General features: G+C 36.9%; 1 protein-coding gene across 1 annotated transcript in view; it reads right to left on the bottom strand.

Moving 5' to 3' along the window:
• Positions 1–6,226: 6,226 nt before the first annotated feature.
• Positions 6,227–24,002, bottom strand: part of WDR27 (WD repeat domain 27) — a 92,239-nt gene continuing 74,463 nt past the window's right edge. Inside the window, exon 24 of the mRNA XM_063153471.1 lies at positions 6,227–6,878. Within this exon, the coding sequence (XP_063009541.1) occupies positions 6,831–6,878 (48 nt within the window). The 3' untranslated portion in view covers positions 6,227–6,830. The remainder of the gene's footprint in view (positions 6,879–24,002) is intronic.

Here is a 24,002-nt window from a genome sequence, read left to right as displayed (position 1 = left end):
AGCAACAGCATGGAAGCAGAACTACAACTACATTACTCTGGTTACTTTTCACAGCTCACATTACAAGATGGCTCTAGGAGTTCTAAGTTTGGCCTTACAGATCCCACAGTCAAATGGGAACTACTCAAACATTATTCCAGTAAACCCTTAATTTGAGCCTGTATTTATGATATTTTTGCCTTTTCTTATTTACTGTTTCCATGAGGCTTAAAACAACGGAACGTATCAGCAAGTTCTGACTGTGCCTAAGCTCACTCCCTGTAATTGCTCTAAGCAGAAAGATGCTGGGTGATGCTGGTAGATGACTAGAAGTCTTCTTCCATGTAGAGACTTAAAAAATGTTGGATTAGTACTTTAAGCCTAATGAAACTCCTTTGAACTCTTGAAGGCGCAGAAAAATCAGGTTAACTTTTATCTTTTGCTTTTATTCCTATTAATTGTCACAGAAAGAGCCCAAAACAATGGAGAAATTGCTTACCTCACATAACTTTCATTTCTTCTCTGGCTTCAAGAAAATTGCATAATTCTTTTCTTCTCCAATTCAACTGCTCAGAGACATATTATGCAATAATATCCAAGCTCCCTATCCTTGACAGAGCTAATGAAAGAAACAGGAGCCACGAACCTCCAGTAGGCTCCTGCAGTGGCACAATGCAGCATTCACATGGAAGCTGCATGAAACGTCAGAAAATGTTGTCTTGAAGATGATAATAGTAATAATTTTGGGAGGTTTTGCTATTCCTTCTAAAAGATCTTAGTTCACTGAGGCTGAATCTACATAACCAAGCAGAAGCATTTATTGCTACCTCACAACAATGACTTTGGAGGGAAGTAAAGTCAGAGATTTAATTCACCTTAATTCTATCAGTGATAATGAGGAACCACTCTTTGAAAATGACTGGAGAGATTCAGAGTAAAACAATCATGAAGGTGTTTTGGCCAACATAGCTGGTCCTTTTCCAGTTTTGTTGCCTTTCTCACATTAGGAATGCTGTAACTGGTTGTCTTGAGAGGTGATAAATTGCCTAACCCTGGAAACACCCAAGATGAGGCTGTGTGGGGCTCTGAGAAAGCTGGTATAGTTGAAGACCTTCTTGCTCATGGTTGGAGGGATGGTCAAAATGCCCTTTTAAAGTTCCCTTCAACACAAACTATTCTATGATTTGTATGAAGCTCTTTTTAGTGCTTCATACAAACTCTATGATTTGTATGAAGCACTAAAAGGAGAGTGAGACCAACAGTGTTTCAAAGCCCATGCCTTCAGATAAAACCAAAGTGTCAACACATAATTGTGTGCAGGATTGTTTTTTACAGCAGAGGGCTAATGCCTCTACACAAAGCCCAGATGAGTGAAGGAAGAGGAAATTTGCACCATGAAATGATAAAGTAACAATGACACATTTTGTCCTCAGCAACATCAATAAAAGCTGAAGTGCCCTGCCTTCACTTTGGGGACAGTAATTTCAGGTAATCATTCACTAAATATCTTCTCTCATGAGCATGAGCCATGTAGAGCAAGTGAATATATAACCTAGGAGCCAAATCAGCAGGCAATCCACTTTCTCTACCCTCTGGAATCATTACTGATCTGATTAACAGAAAATAATAATAATAAAAACTGAAGGGCTGGAGGCAGCTTGGAGTGCAGGATCAGAATGCAATGTGATGGTGGCCAGCTGGAAAAATTAGCTGAAATGAAGGATCCAGCAAACCTAGGGGATGGACATGAGTCAGTAATGCCATATATCTGTGGACAAACTCAATAGCACAGTGGAATGCCAAATTATGAGTGACATATTTGAGAGGCACCAAGCCATGCCTTTGCTCTACACTGCAGTGACACAGCACACACTGGTGCAAACTTTTGAGAGCACTGCACTGCCAGAAAGAGGAACATGGGACTATAGGATGTTCAGAAAGCAGCAAAAATTAACAGAGGTCTAGAAAACATAACCTTTGAAGACAGATTGAATGACTTGGCTCTGTACAAAGTAGAAAAGAGAAGTCTGAGGGGAGACATGATTACAACTGTCAAATATGTAGAGAGTTGCTAAAACAAGAAGGTAATGAATTATCCTCTCTCCTTAATGGATTAAGACAGAGAATAATGGGTTTAACATGCACCAAGGGGATTTCACCCCTGGGGAGGCTGTGGAATCTCTGTCACCAGAGGTTTTGAGGAGCTGTTGAGACAAACATCTTTTGTGAATGATTTAGAAGCAAATGCTTTGGGCCATTGGGCTGGTTTTCGGACATGACTTCCCAGGGTGCCTTCTGTGACTGGATGACAGAGGCAAGCTAATTGTCACATTATTTTACAATACCTTTGTACTTTGGAATGTATTTTCATCCAGCAAAACTAAACCAAAGAAGTCAAAAACTGTCTCTTGTTTGGACAGAAGGGAAGGCATGAGTTCATTTGTATACATTACCTAAGACAGTGGAAATGTTTCATTGGGGTTCATTTCATTTCAGACACAGCATAAAACTAATCTTGGAAGGTCTTAATCTGGTAATGGAATGTATACTGCTTTGCTAAATCAAATTCATCATAGCTATAAACCTAATTTATGCCACATTATTTACTCTGTTTCAGTATCTTCCTTTAACAACATTCAGTTTTCATGAAAATATATATACATAAAAGACATTCAGTGTAACACTAATTTTTGAATGAAAGTGCATTTTTAGTTAAAGACAGTATATTCACGTCAAACATAAATATTTAACATAAAGCAGTTAACACAGGACATCAGTGTCTTCTGTAGGCCTTCACAGGTGTATTCAGCTTTTAGACTCAATACCATTTTGTCACCCAAACATCTGTTATTAACACAAGTATATTGTTTCCCCTTCAAAGTTATTAAAATGCCTGAGACAGAGTCTACTCCTAGCCACGCCTTTTTCACAAAAATAAGGAGAATTACTCTGGCTTTAACAAAGGGCAGAATTCTGAACAGCAGAATTTGGCTTAAGTGATCATGAGAAATGCTGGTGGGTAGAAGTTCAATGTAGACAATAAGACAAAAAGCAGTACCTCCCAGAAAGACATCTTACATTGTCCTTAAAAGAAATTTTAATTTCAAACCTGAAAGGATTTACGGGAAGGTCCTATTTTAGTATTTTATTTCTGTTACTCTATGATTTTGACTCCACTCACACATTGAAGCAAGGCATCCTAAATTAGATTTTAACAGAAATTACCTACCACTTCATTTTTATTTATTAGACATGTGCCAATTTTTTTAAAAACAGTTTTATGGATTTTTATTGATATTTTCTCTTTCTGCAATAAAATACCATGAGACAAATAGATCTACTAATTTTTTAAAAGAGAAAATAAGAGCCACAACACAGTTCTGAAAAGATAATTTGGTATGATCAAATGAAAAAAATAATGGAAGAAAGAATAGAATAAGTGCTGCTGCCTACCTCCAGATATTCCAGGGTTATATAACTTTGTATCTAAATGTAATCATCGTGTATAATGGAAAGCAATATAGTCTTGGGGAATACATCCAAAAAAGCATTTCTTTCATGGTGAATTACTGAAATAGAAAAGGCCCAGAGAAAGCAGAGGTCATGGGCTTGCTCTTCCCCTCCTCCTGACAGTGCATCTGTATATTCTGTATATCTGTATGCTTGATTTATACAGAACACTGGGTAATACCTGATATTTTTCAAACTTCTTCATCCCAAACAGTCTTTTACAGCATCTGCTTTAGAACAGCGCTGGCCACCCTGCTGCATTTTCTGACCTTTACAGCACCAGAAAAAGAACTGCTGTGCATTTTTAAGAATTCTGTGGCATTTGGTAGATGTTCAGCTGGGAAAGTCCCCCACATAACAGCACACAGAAAGTCACAAAAATGCCAGTCCTCTCCCCAGCATATACGACATTCAAGGGCAGATGACACAGCAGACATTTAATGAAACTAGACTATTCTTCTGCCAGCTGTTTTCCTCACATATTGCTACATAATCCTTCAAAGCAAGACTTTCAATTTTCTTAAGCTGTTTGGGAGTTATATTATAATCACTTTTTTCCCCCTAAAAGCAGTCTGAAAGCATACTCAAAATTCCTTAAAATTACATATTAATTATTTACACTTGCAGCTGTTTGTGTCAATGTTTTTAGCTGGAACATGATATGCACCTTAGCTAACTAGAAATCTTTCCTATCTGCTTTTGGGACTTTCTAATTTCAAATAGCTTTGTCTTTAGAACAGAAACTGAACACATAAATTTCAGATTTGTCAGATTTGCCTGTTAAAAACACAAAGATATAGATGCTGCTTTTCTGGATGCACCCTCATGACTTACTCTTTATTAATTAAATACACCCTCCTGCACTCTTCTATCAAAGATATCTCAGAAGGATTATGATTATGAAAATTCTAGTGATTATGAAAATTCTAAATGTAATATAAGATGGTAACACCATCCACAACAGTTTTTCCTCCTATTTGCCATTAGAAAATCTTCTTTCAAGCACTTAACTTTGCCAAACTTGAAGTATGTCAGCTAAAGTTTTCCATTCTCAAAACCACAAGCATTCAAGCATTTATGAGGAGTCCAGGGGGGATTTTTTTCTTTCTTAAGATGGAAAAAAATTACAGTGAATTTCCATTTGAAAAGTTCTAGTGCCTGTGTGGTAGGACAGATTCTCTGTCTCCCCTGAGGGAAAAAGGGGTTAACAAATTCCTGGGCTGTGGAAGAGCTGCACATCTGCAAGGCCTGAACAGATGAATGTCTCTATTCAGCATGGACTGGTGATGCTGTGGTCACAGCCAAAATGCCCCAAAGAATTTTCTATCCAGAAGAAGGCCTTGATAAAAAAAAGAAACCGGCATACAGCTGAGTCTCACTTTAGGGAGAGATAACACTGTATGTTTGGAAGAAGATCTCCTTCAGAGATCAAACTAGCTCAAAGATTAAGAGGGGTTTTGAGGATACACACTGTCTAACTGGTAGTAACAGCAGTTAGTTCTGGAAGGTAAGAGATGTAGAAAATTGAAGTATTCCCCTTTTATTTCAGTCCAGTGGGGATTGTGACTACCTCCATGCTTGCAGCAAGAATTCACAGTTTTTCTGTGTCCTCTACCTTAAGCGTGAGAATCATTCTTCTGTCAAAAAAATGTGGTGCTTTTTAAAACAAGAGTCATAATTGCAGTTCACACCTCTTTAGCAGACATTTCAACCTCCCTGAAGAGTCAGTCACTACTAAGTAGCTAGATGCAAGGCTCAGAAACACTTAACTTGCAAATATAGCTCTGGGCTATCTTCTGTATTTGATAGTGACTCTTGATGTGGAATCCACAGGATGCAGATGAGAAAACTAGCTAAATTAAATTTGAAAAAGACCATCCTGAGGAACCCCTTGGTGGAAATTAAAATTTAAGTCTTGCTGACAATTTGTGAGTGGAGCATACCAGCATTTAGCTACAACATAGAGCATGATTTCTTGGTTAATCTGATTTTGAATGGAAAAAGTATTTATAAGTATTGAAGTGGGTTATTTCACATTTTCTTTGATCATACAAAACCCGAATCTGATATTCAGAGTTCTTCTGAGTGTGATCTGGCTGCATTACACTCCTACAGTCATTGATGAGACCTCTGTGTTCTAGAGAATAGAATACCTGGATGTGATGCAGTGTATCCTGCCACTGCATGATTTTGCTCAGTGAAAAATTACCAAATACTTTACAAAAGAATGCTTAATGGAAACTAAATGGTTTATAGAAATAACTTGATCTACTTATACTTAATATTATATGCATAAATTAAGGACAGCTATTAAATAAAACATTCTTTACAGTACTGAAAATGATCTGACTTTGCCGATTGGTGTTAAAGTGGAGGTAGGGTAATACCTCCAAATTTTCTTTCTTTTCTTTTTTTTTTAAGTAATCTGATTAATAAATTCCATTCTGGGAAATTTAACTTTGAAAAGGCAGCACAATTTTGCAAGGAAAATAAAAACTGCATCTCCTTTCATTAGTCACATATATGCTCTCTACTCTTAGCTAAAGTCAATGAAGAGACACTGGCCAAGCCCCCCCAAAAGAAAGATGTCTAAAAACTGTTTTCTAAGAGCACGACAAGTAACCTACGAAGAATACAAGAAATGAACATTTTTTTCTGATAATTTTATTTTCATATTATTTTAACATTTTTGAAAATACTTAACAGTTATTTAAAAGACAGAAATAGTTTATTTTAAAGACAAGACATTTGTCACATATTCCCTAAGAAATTTACAGAATGTGGTATTAATAGTAAACTGGCAAAATTCTAATGTCAAACAATATCCATGCTGATTCCAGTAACCCCAAAGAATTATAACAGATGGACTCTCGTGGCATTTAAGAAAGACTTACAATTCTTTTTTCTGTCAGGTTAATTTAAAAATTTGTCACAAACAGATCTAGCTTTAAAAATGGAATACTTGTTATTTTACTTGAATTTTCAGTCCAGACTAAAGGGGTCCCTGTCTAGCAAAGCACTACATAATGCACCTGACTATAAGAACCCAAGAAGACCTTTGAAAACCACTGCTGTGGTGATTTGCTGGAATGAAGTCAGAATGAGTAGTGTCCTCCTTTTCGTGATCTTTCACCCTTATTTTTGCAATAAAGGTAACAGACTGTACAGCAGAAAAACTTTGAGAACATCTGAAGGAACTTCCTGAAAATAACATCAGAAGAAAACTGTAGTTTAAAAGGGAATATTGTGCCACTTTCTTCTGGCCAGTTAGCAGTCTCCTTTCTCTCAGCAAGTCATTATTCTCATAGTTCCATGGCCAAAGCTCCACAGGCTGGCGAGCATCAGGGTAGGAACAATCGGAGTTTGCCATCCAAGGTGGCTGTGGTGAGCTGCAGTTCAAAAGAAAAGAACATGTGGCTTTAATGAAGATCTTTCCAGTAAGCAGTTTGCTTTAGAGTAACAGAACAAATGAAGATCATTAAGATGATATTTAAATTACTTCTATGTTAAGTGGTCCAGGATTCATTAAAAAAAATAAAAACACCATAGACTCTTCTCAACCAAGCTGATCTGAAAATTCCATTTCAGTTAGATTTTTCTTTTCCAACTATTTTCAAATTTGTGTCAACATCCGCTAACACATCAACAGTCTGTAAAACTGAAGCATATGTTAAAACCACATAGAAAGTCAAACAGACTTCACTGTGTATGACTCAAGAAGAGAATATGGAAGAAATAAGAAAACGAGCTGGAATAAATGAAGATGGAAAATACTGTGAATTAAATCAGGCATACCAACAAATACAGTTTTCTGATTTTTATTGGTGTTAAGTGTAGAGTAAGAATTTCCTTTGTAAGAAAGTATGTTGACAAATTTTATGAAGAGGCAAGTCTTGAAGACATGCATAAAAAGCCTTCAGCTGCATTAGCTTTCTTTCACCAGGCTGAGAAAATCTTAACTATAAAATAAGAGGCAATACTATTTTCTGCACTTACATCTACAAACAAGCACTTGAAAACATGCTGTATCTCAGAAAGAAAGGAACAATCTACAAATGACACCACTTACTAGTCATTAAAAATTAAAGGTGTTTAGGCCTTGAATATTAGGATTTACAGTTATTTCTCACCAATGATAAAAAATCTGAAGGGCTGGAACAAAATAGGCCGCTCATGGTCTGACTAGTTCATTTGGTTAACTTTTTGCATGCTCATTTTTCTTGATCTGCCCTTTCTTTGATACATTGACTTATTTGTTTTATTCCTCTGGATAAAGGAACTCTGTGGTCAATAAATTATCTTCTTGGGTTTATATTCCCTCCTTCAATATCTCCAATGATCAATTCTTCTAATCTCTCATAAGCTTAGCTATGGTTTTGTCTGGCTAAATCTTGAAAAATTTCAATGAAATTTCACAGCTCATTCCAGTTTTTAAGTGCCGTCTTAGTTGTCTTTCAATTTTTTTCCCTAATGTCCAACTTGAACCTCAAAAACTGCAATGTGTGGTCAATCTTCCTGTGATGTCCTCTGACAGACAGTACTGAAACACCTGCTAAATGTATTCTCTACACTGCTATTATATTCTGCCTCCAGGGACCTTCAGTTTTCACTGAGCATAAAAAATTATCTTTCTATTCCAACTAACCTCCTCCACGCTTTTGGTAGCACCAAACCCATCATTGAATTGTTGGCTGAACTAAAAATCCACACCTCCTGGCTTTAAGATCCCTCCTTGTTGGTCATATGATCTAAACTGCTGTCTCTCAAGTCCTTCTTCTTCCTTTCCCCTTTCTCTTACTTTTTCCACTTGATTTCCTGGGCTGTTGATAAAATGAGGATGATCTTTGCACTGTTCTCCTGAGAAATGTTACACTCAATATCTTGCCATGAACAAAAGGAATACACCTATATACAGAGCCAGTAGTCTTTATTTAGCTCAATCAATGTTTCAATAGCCTAACAAAAATAAACCAAGTACTAGAGAGTTAACACTCATAACAGAAAAAAAAAAAAAGCCTAGTCATTAAAGAAAGATTGCATAAAAAATAAAGGGTTTGATGGGGTCAATTAGCCATTAGCATCCTGAATTCTTTCAGTGTTATTGGTAATTTTTGTCCTTAGAATGAGTTTTTTCTTGGGTTGTATATTTAGGTATTATATGAGTTAATGTAAACTAGCTTGGCTCTTGTTCAATAGATTGAAAGTCTGTTAGCACACTGAGTTCATTTTCTAGTTTGAAGTTGTCAGAGACAAGCCCAAAATGCACCCTCACTAAGGATACAGCAATGAGAAGTGAAGTGGGATAAGTAGGGACAACTGGCAGAGTCAAAATCACATCTCTGATCCAAACTAAATTGCTAATACACACCCACAGGGTGTCCAGTTTAGCCTTCATATATTAGAATAAATGCCCATGCCTGACTGCTGAAAAAGCATATTCACTTATGTAAGTGGCATACTTCATAGAATCACAGAGTATGCTGAGTAGGAAGGGTCTCACATGGGTAATTGAGTTAAACTCCTGGTCCTGCACTATCCCCAGGAGTCACACTATGTGTCCAAGAGCATTTTCCAAATGCTTCTTGAACTCTGCCAGATTTGTGTTCAGGCAATATAGAAATTTTAGTTAATAGTGTAACAGCAATATAATAACAGGAGAAAGCTAACTGCAATTTGTATTAACACAGATAATAAGAGTTACTAAAAATCTAGCCTGTAGGACCCTTGAAAATCCTGATTTATCACACTTAAGAGCTATTAAAATTGATTAATAGTGCTATTTAGAATCCATAGAAATCGCAGTAAGTTTTCTTTTAAAAGTTTAACTTATGCCAATATTACATTTCCAAATAATGCAAGCATGTTACTTCATTCAAACCCCTCAGCTCCCAAACATGCTGCTCCAAAACTGTGTTTTACATTATACTTGAAAACTCTATAGTTAAGTCAATATGCTACCCATCATTAAAAAGGGGAAAAAAAAAAGAAAAACCAAACCAAATTCCCAAACTAATTATGTCTTACTATTACGTATTCAAATCTTGGCATCAGTCCTGTGAATAATTTGACACCTATGTAAAGGCTTCCTATGGGACAAACATTAGAACATTATGGGAATATTAGGAAAGTGTAGACTATTTTCTGTATCAATAGATATATATGCTGAAGAAAAGACCCTCAAGAAGGACAGAGGACAAGACTGATGTTCTGTGCATTCTGAGCTTTTAACAAAAAAATTCAAGCTTTTAAAAGTACCTATGACATTTGGCACCAGAATGGGGAGGAGAACAAGTTCTTGAACACAGCTCTCTTCTACCTCATGGTCTGCACAACATATAAAAGTTTATTGGATATTTAAGCTCCACCAGTGACATGCAGTGTTGGAAGGCTGTGAGTTAACAGTATGATTTTCAAGACATTGTCTACTGCCTTATCATATTAACACAATGTATATATTTTTCTAGAATTACTTTTGTTTGGAGGGGAATTTGTTTCTGTAGTGATACCACATCAAAAAAAACCCCTAAGACCATGCTGCAAATTAGATACCTGGATTTTCTTAAGCCACAAACAGTTGAATTTGTATAGAAATGCATCAAACTAATATTTTGTTTTAATATTTCACACAACACACATATGTATATATGTGTATGTATACAGGGAAGGCTTCAAGACATTCCATTTTATTTCCGGAAATAAAAAGAATCAAAGCAATTTCAGCTGGTTTCACATCACAGGTACATAACATCCTTTTGTTTTCCTTCAGTTAGTAAAAGTATCCATAATATGCAAGTAGAGAAACAAATTTTTAAGAAATACATGAGCTGCACAGCATAAAGTATTATCTGGCCAAAAGTCCAGTATCTAAGCAGAACAGATGGGAATATAGTTTTTAGGAGGTTAGTATTTTCAGCTTTCATTATTCAAACTATCCTATGAAAATAACAGGCCATAATTAGAACCAATGCTCTTGAATTTTGCATTTTTTTCACAACTAGCAGCAAGCAAGAGCAACAGGAAAAGGAGACATTATGGAATTGGGTTTTACTATATTTTTCCTGTTCAGAAAGTGGAGTCTAAAGCAATGAAGAATTCATCACCTTTATGATATATAGTGCATGAAGGCTTTACCAACTCTGATTTTGTAGTTTAAGCCAAGAACAGAAGACATGTAAGTAGCACTTTGGAAAGATTTGTTTTCTTGAAAGATGAGTGTTTAATTTGACAGCTGCACTCTTAAGCATTCAATCAGCTAGATCAAAGCCACATGGGGTTTTTTCAGACAGAAGACAGAAACTTTTATTCTTAAATAGCTCTCCTATTGCAGAAATGAGAATTGAGAAGAAAATACAAAAAACAGGTAGAGAGCTTCTAACCATAATTTCTTGAGGTGTATCATACACAGATAACCATAGAGGGGTAAGTACAGGTGGTGTCACTGAAGCTGAGAATTTCAGTTTTTATAGTAGCTGTAGATGACATGCTCACATTTTCCCTCCCGTTATGCTCAGTGCATGGATAGGGTTGATCAATTTTAGTGTCTCTAGTTCCTGTATTTGATATACTCTGCATATCAGAGGTGGCTTGCCTATTCAGAGGAACTCTACCTGAGGCCACCATGAATAAGACATTAAACAGCTGTTAAAGGACCCACTGATGATGTTCATATAGAAATGCTCTAGGTAGGCTTTTTGCCTTAAAGAGGAGAAAGTGTTTTCTAGAATTGATGGGAAGGATAATTGTATGGAAAGAGAAATTATTCAACAGATTAAAGTTGTAAGAGGAAAACAATGTCTCAAAGTTAGTAAACTGGGGCTGTAGAGAGGTCAAGGAATAAAAATACTTTTCCAGACAACCTACATGTGCTGAATCCCATCAAAAGAATTATGAAAATGTAACTGATCCGCCATATCCAGTATTGTCACTAGTCACATAAACAAATGAACAGATACATTTAAAGATAACTAGGTGTACAAATATTCTATTCTTCCCATATAGGACTGGAATTTCAGCCTCTTCAGGACCCATTATTATTGAAGTTTATTAATTTGCCTCTCTTCTATGCTGTCTCTAATGTAAAGCATAACTCCACTGCCAGCAAGGCGCAGTCTGTGTTCCCTGCACACTCTGTAGGCATGAACTGCAGTGTCTCCCCTGATTACTCTTTTGCCACCAAGTTTGTGATAAGCCTGACCAGTCACCCAGGGCCACCCTCACTCAGTGCTGTCCACCCTGTTTTCCCATTTTATTACTTTAGTTTTAAAACCTTTTGTCTTCCCTTAAGACCCAGATTAAGTTCATCTGGAACCTCCTGGGAAGTTTCTCTAATGCATAATGCTTTTAAAAGTATTACCTACTTCAGCACTTCAGCACTGCATTTCTTTGCTGTCGGCCTTTAATAAATATTATTTATGTGCTTATTAAAAGCAGAATTCTGATCTATTTAATTTAACATGACATTTTTATAGGCAAGTAAAACTAGTAACTCCCAATAATTCTTTTGATGTGTTAAAATTACTTGATCAACTTGTTCTTGGACTCTTCACTACAGTTATGTAAGATCCATTTCAAATTATGTTCACAAATCTGGAAATACTGAGTTTGGTAGTGTAGGGTGTTTTTTGGGCTTTCTGGGTTTTGGGTTTTTTGGTTCTGTTTTTTTTTTTTTTTTTTTTTTTGCTTGTTTGTTTGTTGTTGCTGTTGTTTGCTTGCTTGCTTTTTTCTTCTATCAATCCCTAAACACTCTAGATTTCCTTCGTGTTATCATACTGGGGTTTTTTTCTCAACCTAAATAACTAGGAAAAAAATTACCAGTAAATTATATTTTCTTTCTAATAGATAAACTGAGTTGCCTGCTGAACATTTGTTGAAAAGGCAGTAAATGTCTTACTGCATATCTCAGGTCTAAAACTAAGAAACTACAGACACAGAAGTTCATAAAGAAGAACTGTAACTGCAAAGACCAAAACATAGTAAGATGGAATAACTTATTTAATCTTTTCCTAGGCTAAGGAACAGAGAAGAGGAATAAAACACATCAATATTGATAAAAGTATTCAAGTCAAAAAAGGAGAAGAAACTTCAAAACAAAACTGCAAAACTGAGCCATTTATGTCTAATTCCTGCTCCCATCTGAGGTTCAGGCAACCTCTCTTTTCATTCATAAAAGCATTCAGCTTTATTTAAATTAATAAACAGCCCCCCATATCTAAGGTAGGGATTTTTTCCCTTGGCAAAACTCCAACTGACTTCTTGCAGGCCAGGAGTGCAATTAAGATCTTTCATTTACAGTATGCATATGTAAACCACTTCATCAGTTGTTCTGACTTCCCTTACCAGATTTCAGAGGCACAGAAAGCTGACCCTTACTCCAGATTACTTAATTATACTTCCACTAAATTAATTAACCAATTTACTATCAAATTAGGAATTTTGACTTGTTTGAAAAACAGAACTGATGTGGGTCCAGAACACAAAGGAATTGTATCTCAGACACCAAAACCTTACAGCAAGGACATTACTAGTTTCTGCAGTCTTCAATATTTTATTCCAAAATTCTACACAGTCCCCACACCTTGAGCATGCACACCATCCTCAGTGACAGGGTGGGAGACCGCACCTTATGTCCAGTCCTAAGTTACACAATAATCCACACTGGTTCTTACATTGGAAGTCAAATGTCAATGTGTCCGACTGTAGCACAGCAATCCTTCCTTCTCTGGGAATCCACACAGAGCACAGCTAATTCATGAACAAGGGAAAAACTTAGTCTAGAGCAAAGGCTTCTGAAGGCCCCAGAGAAAGTGGCACAGTACTACCAATGCTTGAGACACAGTTGCTGCAGACAACATAAGAAGAATCAAAATTGTTTCACTCATTGTGTAAGAGCTGAAAAGTGATTTTGAGGTTTTGCTTATCTGTGGTGCTTATCTGTGGTGCAATAGTGTGGTGACACACTATTCTTCACATATTATTCCTCAAACTGACACATATGGCTGTCTTGCACATAGAAGTTTGGCTTTCCTTGGCAAAGGCTAAATTGTGCTTGCATGAAGCCTACTGGAGTCAATAATAGATATCATTTCTTGAGGCCAGTAAAGCATTTCTTGAAATGCAATGTCCAAAACTTTTTACAGTGTCCCACGGAGTGATTCAGCACCACTGATGCAGACTGAATAAGCTACAAAAATTGATTGATGTCTGACATTCATATGTTGCCATCCCTCATTCAATATACTTAGTGCAAAACTTGGCAACAAATAGTATGACTTCATGTGCCAATTATGCCTGTATTCCAAGAAATGGGTTTCTAATTTACATTAATTAAAGGTACCGTGCTAATCACCTGAAGCTATTTAAATCTTATTTCTGTCACAGATAAAATAATTTCTATTCCTATGTCTCATTACCACTGCTAATTCTTCTTTGGCTTCCATTTTCTTTCCTTTACATTAACACCAATAAGAGATTAAAAACATACCATGAACATTTCCTCTGCTTTTAGGTAAAATCATGCCATAAATTACCAATGCATGTTTATATGGGCATTTACACATGATTTCATATCCATACACATACATAGAGTTTATTGTTACTTTCTTCAAGCTTTAAAAGTTGGTTATGTATTGGTTGTGTTTCAGATAAAGAACTGGTTATGCTTCAGATAAAAAGTACCTCAGAGCCTTTCTTACTGAACCCAAAAAGGTTCAGAAATATGCATTTAAACAAGAGTGCTATGTTAATATTACTGTCCTTATAAATACACATCAATTTACATATAAAAACACACAACATCATTTAAAATACAGCTGGCTTGCCTCAGGATATTACACCGAGGAAGCTTAAAATGTCTTACTTCACTGATTCATAAACATAAAACCTGTAGAAGAAATAAACCTATTCATTGTTAGACTAACCCAACCTAAAATTTTACAATATGTTATAAATTTACAGTATCTAAACAGCCTGTAAGCATTCATATCTGGAATTTATTTCCTTTGATAGTTCATACTCAGAATCAGCACTTCTTTGTTTTCTGATAAAAAAGCTGAACTGTTTCAATGTTCTTGGATGAAGCCATGCTCCCATTGGAATTGAAAGGAAAGTCACCATCAGCTACAAAGAGCTGGAAATGATTTCTAGGGTTTTGTGGTTTATACCACCAACAAAGATTATGACTTCTGCTTTAGGTATTCATCTTGACTGCTTCATCTGTTCTGTAGCCATAAAAAGAGACTCACAGAGCTTTAAAATCCTGCAGAGATTGAGATGTGAAATAGGAATGCCACAAAAATATTTTCAATTGCAAGAATAAAGAAAGGCTAAGGAGCAGATTCTCATTCCTAACCAGAATTAAACTGGATAATTCTACTGGTTTCCATGTTGCAACTCCACTTTTTCATTGCTTTGACTTGTATCATAGTCACTTACGTCTCAGCTGCAAATGGTCCTTCTACCAAAAAATTCCATCGTGAAATTAATTCTTTAGATGGCCACCTCAGTTGTCCATAAGAAACAGCATAAGAAAAGTAAGCACCTCAAAAAGGAATCCATACCAGCACACAGAGTAGGAAGATGTTTGCCAACAGAGACAACAGAGGAACAATGAAATCAAAGAAATGTCTCAACTTCCATCCTTTCCCAGGGTTTGGCTCTTTACCCAGGATTAGGCAGTGGAACACTCACTTCACTGAGGATTCATGGTCTAGAACATTTTCCTGAAAATAGTTTTTATGGCCTGCATTGCTGTATCTATTGGCTGATTACTGCAATTCATATGGGATTTTTTCCTTTTAGATTCTGAATGTTTTATTTAGTATTCACTTCATATATATCCATATTTGTGTGTGTGTCTGTGTATGCCTATATACTTCAAACAGCTAACACTTTTAGACCAGGGTGTGCATGGTTTTGGGTACTGCCAAAGAACTGATGCTGCACAAGAGGAGCTGACACTAGGAAGGGAACCTCCAGGACAGGTTATGGCATGTGGCTGCAGTTATGTGATGTGCAGCATCATCCATTTCCAGATTAACCAAATAATAACCTGCACTGACATTTCACCATGAAGTAAGCATAGGACATGGAATGAAAAGAGTATTCTAGATCAAGAAATGTTTATCTGTTTCATATATAATCAAGATCCATTCTGCAATTAAAAGTCTTTCTATCCCAAAACTTCCAACTGGAAGGCTGTTCCAGGTCCTCACTCATTGATTACTAGGCAGGAAATCAGGAAAGAGATTTTAAGTTTTTCTGTCATTGTTGTTTCTCTAGGAATACTTTTTGAAAGTTTCATGCATGGACTAGAGTATTCTACTGAGAATTCCACATTATTTCAGGATTTCAGGCAATTCTCCCTTCTCCATAGTTCTCTGTCTCAAATTCTGTGCAGCAGACACAACTTTGCTAAATCAAAAAGTTGCTAATCTGGCTGCCGATTTTTCAGTCACATACCCACTTTTAATGTGGGTCATTGTAACAAAAGGATTGTCATAATTACAGCTTATTGAAGGCCATCTTGCAGTCAGATTGCTGTCCATTTGCACAGAGAGATTGTGGAGCCTCCATTCTGGAAGGTATCCAAAAGCTGACTGGACATGGGTCTGAACAACCTGCTGCAGGTGGGCCAGCTTGAGCAGAGAGATTGGACTGGATGACCTCCAGCAGACTCTTCCAATCTCAACCTTTCTATGATTTTGTGATATTAGATTGGTGAAGCTGGGATCCGAAGATACTGCATGATGAAAAACACCAAAGAGCACTGTGCAGTTATTTGGTTCAATCATTATATGAGAAAGAAAGTGGCAGGACTAGCCAAACTTGCAGAGATTAAAGCAAAATCCAATTAAATTTTAAAAAATGCATAATTAGTGGTGCTTTTAATACATTTTTAATGTAGAAAACACTTGTACTTTATCCTTACAATAGCAACTTTTGAAAGTCTGCAAAATACACTTGGAATTCACATGGCTGGACAAATGATCAGGAATGTTTTCCAGATCATTTGTTTTAATGATGGGTTTGAAACAACTTAAATGTAATCTCAGACATTCTTCAAAAGCCTGCCATAATCTCTGAGGCTACTAATGTTTGCATGACATCATTGACATTACAATCCTGTCTCTTCACTCAGTAACTAAATAAATTGAGGAAAACATGAAAAAGAGTTTTTACTAGCATCCCACTCAGGTGTATAATTTCAAATTCCACTTCAAAATCTGGACATTAGCTCACAGGAAAATACATTAAATCTAAAATTCTTTCACGCAAACCTAGCCACACAAGTGTAATCAGGCATTCCTCTTCAAAGAAGTAGTTTTACTCCCCTAATTAGCCTTCAAACACCAGAGGAATGGATTTTTCTTTCTAAAGCTGAAGCTTGTATCAGAATTTAATAGCCTCACATTTCTTCTTTTATTATTCCACACTCAAAGGACTGAACATGTTTACTCAGAGTACACTGTAGCGTTTTTTTTACCAAAACCCAGATATTCTCATGGAATTTCCATATATAAAATAGTCACTTCATTATGAAATGATGCATCACAAAAGACAGACAATTATAAAAAGAATAAGCCTTTTGTATGAAAGTATTTTTATTACTTCTTGCACTCAACATTTAAAAAAAATATTCAAGAGTAAAAGGAAATTATCAATATGATTCATCCTGAATAGTGTTGTTTCTATCCCCATATGATATTGACAAAATTTCTCCAAGTGGCATAAAGTCTGTGTTACAAAAGTTTTGAGAAAGAACAACATTTTTATTTTTTTAAATTAGGTGTTAAGTACTGATCACAGAGGCCCAAAGCCGCATAATGAAGTAATTTGTGCCTGGCGGATCTAGACCCAGTTCAAAGTAACTGCAGGTGGATGAATTTCTTCAGTGTACGTACATGTACAGTTTAAATTGGCACCATAGTTCAAAATATTTTAAAATAAAATTTATCAGATTGGTTGCTAAAAGAAAGGGGTAGAAAATCAGACATATCATTAAAATATTCAGCAATTACCACAGTGGCTAGAGGCATCCTAAATTTTGCTCAGTTTTGCTTTACTTCTGGGCTAACAATTGAAATAAAGAAAATAAACAATTATTAGTTACAAATCTTCTTATATGCTTATACTGAAAAATTTACTACTGAGATGCAGTGAGTTTATCTAAAAATTTTTTTTAATACCATCAATGTAATTTTTTTAAAAATACCATCAATGTTAAGAACATTAAATTATGGAAATGCTAAAACCCTTCAGTTCTGCCCTATCCTAAAAAATATAGCATGATCTTTTTATGTAAGATAAATTCTCTAAAGCCTCTTAATGTTTACTAATGACATTTAGGACATGTATTCTGAAACTTATTAAAGCAAAAATACAATGATTAAATAAAAATAATTCCAGATGTCTATTAATATTGCCTAAAATGGTAGAAAACAATGAAATTTGTATTTTCATCTTCCATAAACATAGGTATGAATCAAAGTTTAACCTGAGATTAAAATTCAACCTTATACATGAGCTACAGAATTGTACCTTCCGAATCCCATCTTCCTAAACAGATTCCACTTTGTCAAAAATACTTCTGGAAGCAACTGCTGAAAGTAATTCTTAAGACGAACTTTGAAGAAGAGGAGAAGCCAAATGTCTTTTCCATATATAATGAAGTACAGTTGCTGGCAGCCAAAAGCCATAAAACATAATGAGATGTCACCACCAGAAGAAAGTACCTTCCCACTGCCCAGTGACACATTAGAACTGTCTGTACATGCAGGAGACCGGGTGACTCATTAGCAGCACTGTGAGTGTGCCCTCACAGCCCCCACAGGCTCTATTCTAGGAGTCACGGGCCATTGTCGCTTGGAATCTAACACACTAAAAAGCACGGGTAAGTCCTAAATCTCACTGCTTTCCTGCCTTAAAATGGGAAAGCTCTCTTGTCAAAAAGTGGAAGATGATTTGTTACAGTGCAGGCAGCTAAAAAGCATCTACAAGTCTCTACAGCAGGATCAGCTGCATGACGTGAATTTTCCATTCATGATCACCACAGTATGTAAAATCATCTTGAGTAGAAGGCCATAATTCATTTCACTTCTGCCATTCAGCAGATGGTTATTTTAAAATTTTTCAAATAGTCTTAATATGATGAGATTATAATTGTTGACATTAGTAATTGCAAGAAGTGGGCCAAGATGCAAAGTTTTAATGACAAAATAGGGCTCAACTGTGGACATATAAATGTAGACGACTCTTGATAAATGGACCTTCTGAAAGAGAATGAAAGACCTGGTAAACCACTCAGGGTATCACAAGAGGGAAAGAGGGAGAATTTATATGTGTTATGCAGGTAAGATATTTCTAAAAGTATTTTTTTCTTGAAGTCATAAATATAGTCCAAGTTTCATAATATAATACAGAATATGAAAAAAAATGTCTAGTCTTGTTGTGATCATAGTTAATTTTATAAAGAAACTTTTAAGATTATTGAAATCTTGCACAGATTCAACTTTAAATCTTTTAAATCTGTGTTTAAGTCTCATCAAATCATTATTTAAGTCTCATTAAATCATTATTTAAATCTGTATTTAAGTCTCATCTGTATTTAAATCTCATTAAGTCCTAATTACTAAGACTTAAATATGTCTCTTCAATAGTTTCCTATTCCTGTGAAAAATATTTGATGAGGGTGTACATATTTTTTTAGCTTGCACTTTTACAAAGAGTATGTCATCACATCTAGAATACTCTTCACTTCACCACCAACAGGTGCAAGGAACAATAGAGGGAAAATGTGAACTGATTTCACTTTTCACTTTCCATATTAACTTTATTAAATTAGGAAGTTTAATCTTTCAGGTAGCTGAAATAAACTTGGCAAAGGTGCAATTTTAAGATTCCTCACCATTGCAATTTCATCATGCAACAGTGGGCTCTACATGTGGAATTATTTATTTCATAATACGAAGATTATTTATAAACAATTTTTTAGAGTTGTTTGATGCCATTTGGGAAATGAGGATTTATCTGAAGTTCCTACAAATGACAGTATTTGCTTTTTATCAGTTCCTCATTAAGCTGATATCTTTTGAACAGCATATACAAAATATCACAATGAAAAGTTGAAATGAATTTTTTTAAAATGCAAAACATTTTTTTTAAATCATGTTGTAATTTATGTTCTAGTATGTCATTGGAAAGTATGCAGATTCCTATTTATGTTTTTGACTACAATCCCATAAAATAGGGGAGGCACTAAATATGCATCATTATAAACATTCCCTCTAGCTAGCAAGTCACACAGAGAACACACATTTTCAATAATCAAATTTCCAGAGCATTGAATATTTACCAATTTCTGTTAACTTTTCAAAATTGTAAATATGGAGAAATGTTCTGCAGGAAAAAATGCAACATCACATTGCATTTGGAACAAAACCAATTACTAAAATAATATACACTCACAAAACACTCAGAACACTAACAGAAGACTAACCAGAATTAGTTTCCTGGAACAACTTAGCTCACAGAGGAAAAACAGCAGAGAAACTAGATTAATAGCTTTCTTAAAATGTGCTTTTCCTAAATGCAGGATTTGTACAGCCAAATGAGAACTTTAAATGTAGCAAGTCAAGTAACAAGCTCATTTAGCGTTCTCTGCCTCAAATGTACATATAAAAACATTTGCGCTAGCAACCCAAGGGGTGATTAGACTGCATACGTTAAATTTAACCAAATTTTTAAAACAACTGTAAGCCTTCTAAGGAGAAGTCTGCTATTTATATCATCATAGAAACAAAAATGAAGAACTTGAAGGCATGAAATTAAGGGTTATCCCTCAGTCAACAGAGAAACAAGGCAGGTTCATAGAGTTTAGCATAGAGCAACACAGCCTTACATATGTGAGCTCAGAAGCAATGTAGCCATGTTAGTTTGGTGTGACCTTCCACGGAGTTAGTAAGGTTGTCAAGAAGCATGAGTTCATTTACAGTGCTGGAATAAAAGTTTAACTGTCCCAGACCACAAGCTGGCTTGTTAGAACTCCACTGATGAGTTTAAGCCCAGTGTGACTAAAACAAGGCTGGATCCTTTGTGCACATCTACATAAATATCACAGAGCCACACAATCACAGAATGGGTCAGACTGGAAGGGACCACAGTGGGACATCTGGTCCAACCTCCCTGCTCAAGCAGGGTCATCCTAGAGCACCTGGCACATGTCCACATGGTTCTTGAACATCTCCAGTGAGGGAGAGTCCATAACCTCTCTGGACAATTTGCTCCAGTGCTCAGTCACATGCACAGTAAAGAAGTTCTTCGTCACGTCCAGGTGGAACTTCCTGTGTATTCAGTTTCTGACCATCCCCTCTTTTTCTGTCAGTTGGCACCAGCAGGCAGGGCTTGGTTCCATCCTCTTGCCATCCTCCCTTCAGATACTTGTAGACACTAATGAGGTCCCCTCTGAGTCCTCTCTTCTCAAGGCTGAACAGGCCCAGGTCCCTCACCCTTTCTTCATAAGTGGATGCTCCAAACCCTTAATTGTCTCTGTAGTCCTCTGCTACATCTGCTCCAGGAGCTCCATGTCTCTCCTGTCCTGAGGAGCCCAGAACAGGACACAGCACTCCAGATGTGCCTCACCAGGGCTGAGTAGAGGGGCAGGATTGACCTGCTGGCAATGCTCTTCCTAATGCATCCAGGATAGCACTGGCCTTCTTGGCCACAAGGGCACTGCTGGCTCATGGACAGCCTGTTTGCACCAGGAGCCCTTCTCCACAGAGCTGCCTCCCAGCGGGCCGGTCCCAGTCTGTGATGGTGCATGTGGTCACGCCGGTGCAGGACCCTGCACTTGCCTTTGTTGGATTTCTAAAGGTTCCTCTCTGTCCATCTCTCCAACCTGCTGAGGTCCTTCTGAAGGTCACTCGTCCCAACTTTGTGTCATCAGTGAATTTGCTGAGGAGGCATCTGCCCCTCCATCCAAGTCATTAAGCCAAGACTGGACCCAGTATTGAATCTCAGGGGACACCAATAGTGACAGGCCTTCAGCACAGCCTGCACTGGTGATTATGACACTCTGGGATCTGCCATTCAGCCAGTTCTCAATCCACCTCACTGTCCACTCATCCAGGCCACAATTTCTGAGTTTGCTTACAAGGATGTTGTTAGACACAGCATCAAAAGCCTTGCTGAAGTCAAGGTAGACAATATCTACCACTGCTCTCCACTCATATATCCAGGTAGGTGTTAAATCACAGAATCACATGTAGGTCAAGCATGATCTACCTTAAACAAATCCATGCTGATTGCTCTTGATCACTTTCTTGTCATCCATGTGGGCAGAGATGGCCTCCAGAATGAGACATTTCATCACCTTTTCAGGGATTGAGCTGAGGCTGACTGGCTGGACCTTCCCTGGGTTCTCATTCTTCCCGTTTTTGAAGACTTGGGTGATGCTTTCTTCTACTCCTCAGGCATCTCTCCTGATCTCCATGAGTGCTCAAAAATGCTTGTGAGTAGCCTTGCTATGGTGTTCACCAGCTCTCTCAGCACTTGTGGATGCATCCTGCCAGGGCCCATGGACTTGAGGATGTTCAGTTTGCCTAGGTGTTCTCTAATCCAACCCTCCTTGATTAAGGAAAAGTCTTCCAACATTCCTTTACCCTGAACTCCTGAGTCAGGAAGGATGGAGTTGAGGAGTTTCCCTACTCTAGTATTGAGGATAAAAGGAAGTCATATATCAGTATTTTAAAGTGGAGCAGTCTGCACAGACATTCAGCCTGTGCACACATGTGCCATCAAGCATCGAAGACTAGAGGTATCCGTGAGGTTTCCCTGTCCCACTATCTGAACCTAAAAGAAGAGATGAAGAGAGGGCCCCACCTTCTTGGTTACAAACCCAACTCTTCCCTTTGAACAAGGGCGAAAGAGTAGGAATGCAGGAATACAGATAACAATTTCCTAAGAATTTCCCTCCCACCATCCCTCTGCTTTTTGAAGAAATAATCTTTTCAACCAGGAGATTATCACTGCATTCTCATCCTCTGGATGGCCTCAGGCTTTATCATTCCTAGCCTATTCAATTAGACAAATTCAGAGATATTAGAAGAACATATTCACTTTAGCGTTGCATAATTTTTTTAAAAGCACCTATCTTCAGACTGTATATACACACATCACTAGCTTAGACACACTTCCAGAATTTACTTGGGAGTGCCTTTGGATTCAGCTGACTAGTTGCTGCTGAAAATTCTCTCCAGCACCTTCACAGCAGATATGCACAAAGCTGGCACTACTTTGGAGAAGAATATAGTGAAAGCCTCAGGAGTAATCATATTAGGAAAAGCAAATAATATGCAGCAGATCTTTTTAAAAAACCTGATTCTATATATTTTTCCAGGAAAGATGGTGATTACCAAATGGTCATTTCTATTAAAAGAAGAAGATACTGTAGACATAAAAGGTTCACAGTAATTTGATACCCCTTTCTCTGATAGAGTCTCTAGAGGGAGAAAGCAGCAATTGTTCAAAGTTACAGATGTCAGTGTATGAAAAAATTTGATAATCTTCCACAAGAGCACTGAGCAGACACTGACGCCAAGTGCATCTTCACACAGTTTACAGAATTCCTCATGCCAAATGGGGAACAAATGGGTCTTCTGGGATTGAAATGAATCTGATTATGTTCAGCATTGGAATGCCAGTCCTCTTCACTATGTATTTTCAGTTTCCTTTACATTATTAATTATGTGCCAAGTAAACTTGCTTTAACCCTCAGAGTCATACAATATTCCTTGGAGCAGATTTACAAAGTTAGCATCAAAGATTCATTCCAATCCATTAAACAGGCTTGCACTGGTAAGCAGCCCTGAAATCATGACATCTCTACCATGACAGTGAGGTAATTTTCTTGAGAAAATGATGCCTTGCTTTCCTCTATATTTACTGAAGGAAAAAATCTTGACAAAGCAGAAACAAAAGGACTATATTAGAGCTTCAGATAAAGACAAAAGATAGAACCAACAAGGAATCCTAAAGGGGTCCTGGAGAAGAAAAATTGGCATCTTCCTGTAAGTGGTCCTGTTAGCAGAAGACATAACAATAGAGGAAAAATGCGAAAAAGGTTGATTATAGCTGAAGCCATGGCTAGCAGCAGAAGCTCCTGCCATCAGATGTTTCAGGGGAAACAGAGCTCTGTACTTTTGCTTTCCTTTAGACTCCCCTGAATGGTTGACACATAATATACAGAAGCACTGGGGTTTGATCCAAGTTATTAAGAACTTCCTGAGCAGCCATGCAGAAGGTGAGAATGCCTGGACCAACTAATCCTTGAAATCTAAAACCAAATTCTCTACAAAACCACCCACATTTTTCTCAGTAACTAAATAAGAACCATGAACATACATGAGCTCCTAAAGAGACAAACAGTAGAGAGAATGTCAGTTTTTCCTGATACTTCTGCCTAATTCAGAGAATGAATACTCAAATGCTTAGCTGTACATGTTCCTTCTTTAAAGAGTGGA

Source organism: Melospiza melodia, chromosome 3 (assembly GCF_035770615.1).
Source record: "Melospiza melodia melodia isolate bMelMel2 chromosome 3, bMelMel2.pri, whole genome shotgun sequence".
NCBI classification, from domain to species: domain Eukaryota; kingdom Metazoa; phylum Chordata; class Aves; order Passeriformes; family Passerellidae; genus Melospiza; species Melospiza melodia.
This window is presented reverse-complemented; position numbering and strand designations above follow the sequence as displayed.